This window comes from Phoca vitulina, unplaced genomic scaffold (genome assembly GCF_004348235.1).
Source record: "Phoca vitulina isolate PV1807 unplaced genomic scaffold, GSC_HSeal_1.0 scaffold25, whole genome shotgun sequence".
NCBI classification, from domain to species: Eukaryota; Metazoa; Chordata; class Mammalia; order Carnivora; family Phocidae; genus Phoca; species Phoca vitulina.
Window position 1 is genome coordinate 45786502 of NW_022589728.1, and position 3872 is coordinate 45790373.

Here is a 3872-nt window from a genome sequence, read left to right on the forward strand (position 1 = left end):
GAGAATGAGAGACAGAGAGCATGAGAGGGGGGAGGGTCAGAGGGAGAAGCAGACTCCCTGCCAAGCAGGGAGCCCGATGCGGGACTCGATCCCGGGACTCCAGGATCATGACCTGAGCCAAAGGCAGTCGCTTAACCAACTGAGCCACCCAGGCGCCCCGTGTCTTGTAATTTTCAATGCGTAGTTCTTGCATATTTTTTGTTAAATTTATTCCTAAGTATTTAATATATTTTATGCTATTGTAAAAGTTAATGTTTTTCAATTTCAATTTTTTCCTCATTCTAAGTCACCCTAGCTATGAAATTTTATGTATGTATGTATGTATGTATGTATGTATTTTTGGTGTGGTAAAATACATATCACATAAAATTTACCATCTTAGCCATTTTTAAGGGTACAGTTCATTAGTGTTATATTGACATTATTATATTCAGAGATTTTTAGGTGTGCAGTTCAGTGTTATATTCATATTGTTGTGCAACCAATCTTCAGAACTTTTTTTTATCGTACAGAACTGAAACTCTATACCCATTAAACAGTAGTTCTCCATCTCTCCCTCCCCTCAGCTCCTAGCAACCACCATTCTACTTTCTGTTTCGTAAGTTTGACTAATCTAGATACCTCATATCAGTGGAATTTTAATTTCAATTTTTATTTGTACATTGCAAGTTTATAGTTATCTGACTGATCCTTTTATATTGACTTTGTATCCTGCAATCTTCTTAAATTTACAAATTAGTTGTAGTAGCTTTTTTGTAGATTCATTTTCTTCTATGCAGGATCATGTCATCTGCAAATAATGAAAGATTTACTTCCTCTTTTCCAGGATGGCTGCCTTTTATTTCTTTTACTTGCCTTATTGCACAGGCTTGGACCTCTAGTACAATGTTGAATAAAAGTGTAAGAACAGATATTCTTGTCTTGTTCATAATATTAGGGGGACATCATTCAGCCATTCACCATTAAGTATAATGTTGGCTTTAGATTTTATGATGTGACCCTTTATAAGGTTGAGGAGGGTCCCTTCTATTCCTTGTTTGATGAGAATTTTTATCATGAATGGGTATAGAATTTTATGAAATGTTGGGGCGCCTGGGTGGCTCAGTCGTTAAGCATCTGCCTTCGGCTCAGGTCATGATCCCAGGGTCCTGGGATCGAGCCCTGCATTGGGCTCCTTGCTCTGCAGGGAAGCCTGCTTCTCCCTCTCCCACTCCCCCTGCTTGTGTTCCCTCTCTCGCTCTGTCTCTCTCTGTTAAATAAATAAATAAAATCTTAAAAAAAAATTCCTGCATTTATTGAGAGGAATGTAAGATTTTCTTTATAGTCTATTAATAAGGTAAATTATGTACTCTGTTTTCAAACGTTATACCAGTCTTGCATTCAAGGATAAACTCTATTTAGTCATGTTGTGTCTTTTTTATATATTGCTGGAATTTTATGAAGGATTTTTGTGTCTCCAATCACGAGAGATATTAGCCTGTAGTTTTCTTGTAATGTCTGGTTTGGGTAATAGGGTAATGCTGGCCTCATAGAATATGAGTTGGGAAGTGTTCTCTCTTCTTGAATTTTCCAGGAAAGTTTGTGTGTAACTGGTATTATTTCTTCCTTAAACATTTTCCAGAATTCACCACTGATGCCATCTGGGCCTCAAGTTTTTGTTATAAGAAAGGATTTGACTATGAATTACGTTTCCTTAACAGATACAGTGCTATTCAGGTTATCCTTAGAGTTCTCTCTCTGTCTGGCTCCCTCTTCTTGAATATATTGCACCCCGGATCTTTGTAATCTTTGCCTCCCTGAAGCCTGAACTGTGTTTTTTTTTAATTCAGTGAGACCACAGGGCTGTTTGGGTTTCCTTTCCCTATGTTATAGCCTGGAAATTACGGGCAGTAAATTGGGGCCAATGCAAAGCTTCCCTCATTTGTTTCCTTTCTTTCAAGGATCATTGCCCTGTGCTACCTATTGTCCAATGTCTGAAAACCACTGTTTCATATATTTTATCCAGTTTTAGAGTTTAAGCAGGAGGGCAGATCCAGTCCCTGTTACTCCATCAGGTCCAGGAGGAGATATCCCTTTATTGATGTTTCTATTCATGTGTTCCTTATTTAGTTGTAATAGTTCTGTTGCATATATTCTAAATTTTCCTTCAGTTTGTCATTAGTCTTTTAAATCTTGTGTATAGTGTTTTTCATGTTTATTCATTAAAAAAATTTTATCCCTTGGTTTTATCCCTTCTGTTTTCTTGCTTTTATACTTGAGAAAGCTTCCTCTCCACCAGATGCATATTTACCTGTATTTTCTGAGTTCTTTTGTGGTTTCATTTTGCTTAAGAAATAACTTCTTAAAACAGATTCTGGAGAAACAGTTTTTTGTTTTACTTTATTTTACTCAGCATATTTTACTGGATTGAATAATACATTTGAAGACAATTTTGAGGAATATGTATTCTCTAACTCAGAATGCTATGTTTTTTTAAACTTTCAGTTTTCTCGGGGCACCTGCGTGGCTCAGTTGGTTAAGCGTCTGCCTTGGGCTCAGGTCATGATCCCGGGGTCCTGGGATCGAGCCCCGCATCGGGCTCCCTGCTCAGCGGGGAGCCTGCTTCTCCCTCTCCGTCTATGCTCCCTTGCTTGTGCTCTCTGCCTGTCTCTTTCTTTCTGTCAAATATATAAATAAATAAAATCGTTAAAAAAACATAAACTTTCAGCTTTCTCATTTTGCCATTTTATTGACTTGAAATTGAAAATCTGGTAATTAATCTACAAGTTAAAATATCAGTTTATGTCCGGAGTTCTTTGGCTTTATTGTCCAGGGAATAACAGCGTAGTTTTAGTTGCAGAACCTGCTTTTTTTTTTCCCAGTTGCGTGTTCTTTCTCAGTCACCTCTCGACTTTGCTTCTTCTCCCTTTCTTTCTTGCTTTTCCCTGCCACTTGTCCCTCTCCCCGCCATGCTCTCTTACTCTTTGCCCTCCTCTGTAGTGCTTCCTCTTCCTTTTTACCTTTCTCCCCTTACTGTTTTTCTGTTTCTTCTCCCTTTTTCACGTCTCTGCTCCCATTTTGTTCCCCTGCCTCCTGCACGGTTAGGACAGATAACAGAGTTAATCGCTGTATCACGGTGCCTAATTTAATATAGTGTCTGACAGATACCAGACCCTCACTGTACAGCTGCTGAATAATCATAATAGAATTTCCCAGATAACAGATCTCTCACTCAGTTTCTTCCTAGAACCTGTGAAAATTCAGTTTAATAAACATGATTATGAACCTATTATGTGCCAGACCATGTGCTAGATTCCTGAACCACAAAGGTGAGACTATGACATAGGTTCTGCCCTCAGGGAACTTACAGAATGTGAGAGAGATGAACAATAAATGGCTTATTTTAAATCTCTGTGTTAAAACATGGAGGAGGAGCATTTGTAGCCCAACCAGGTAGTTCAGGGAAAGCTTGTTGGAAGGGATGAGAGTAAGCTTGCAAAATAATAGAAGTAGGAAGAGTAACACAAATATGCATAATAATACTGAACTGTACATTTAAAAGTGGTTAACATGATAAGTTTTGTTTTGTGTATTTTACCACAGTTTAAAATAATAGTAGAAGGGCATTACAGATAGAATGCATGACCAAATTGTCACCCAAAAAAATGAACCCATAGGAAACTATGATAATGTTGTAATCCTAACACCTGATTAATTACTTCAAACTGTTTATCTTCTTTTTTCTCCTGCTTCTCAGAGTTGGATATCGGAAATTAAAAAAGAAGAAAATAAAATGCACTTTCATGAAACTGACACACTTCCAGCACTGGAAGATAATTTGCCTCCAGTTCGTGGTTCACATAGCCATCTTCATGTTAGTAAGGTAGGCCGTT

General features: G+C 37.8%; 1 protein-coding gene across 1 annotated transcript in view; it reads left to right on the top strand.

Moving 5' to 3' along the window:
• SPAG1 (sperm associated antigen 1) overlaps positions 1–3872 on the top strand; it is a 69911-nt gene that overhangs the window by 9823 nt on the left and 56216 nt on the right. The window contains exon 4 of the mRNA XM_032421630.1: positions 3737–3862. Within this exon, the coding sequence (XP_032277521.1) occupies positions 3737–3862 (126 nt within the window). The remainder of the gene's footprint in view (positions 1–3736; positions 3863–3872) is intronic.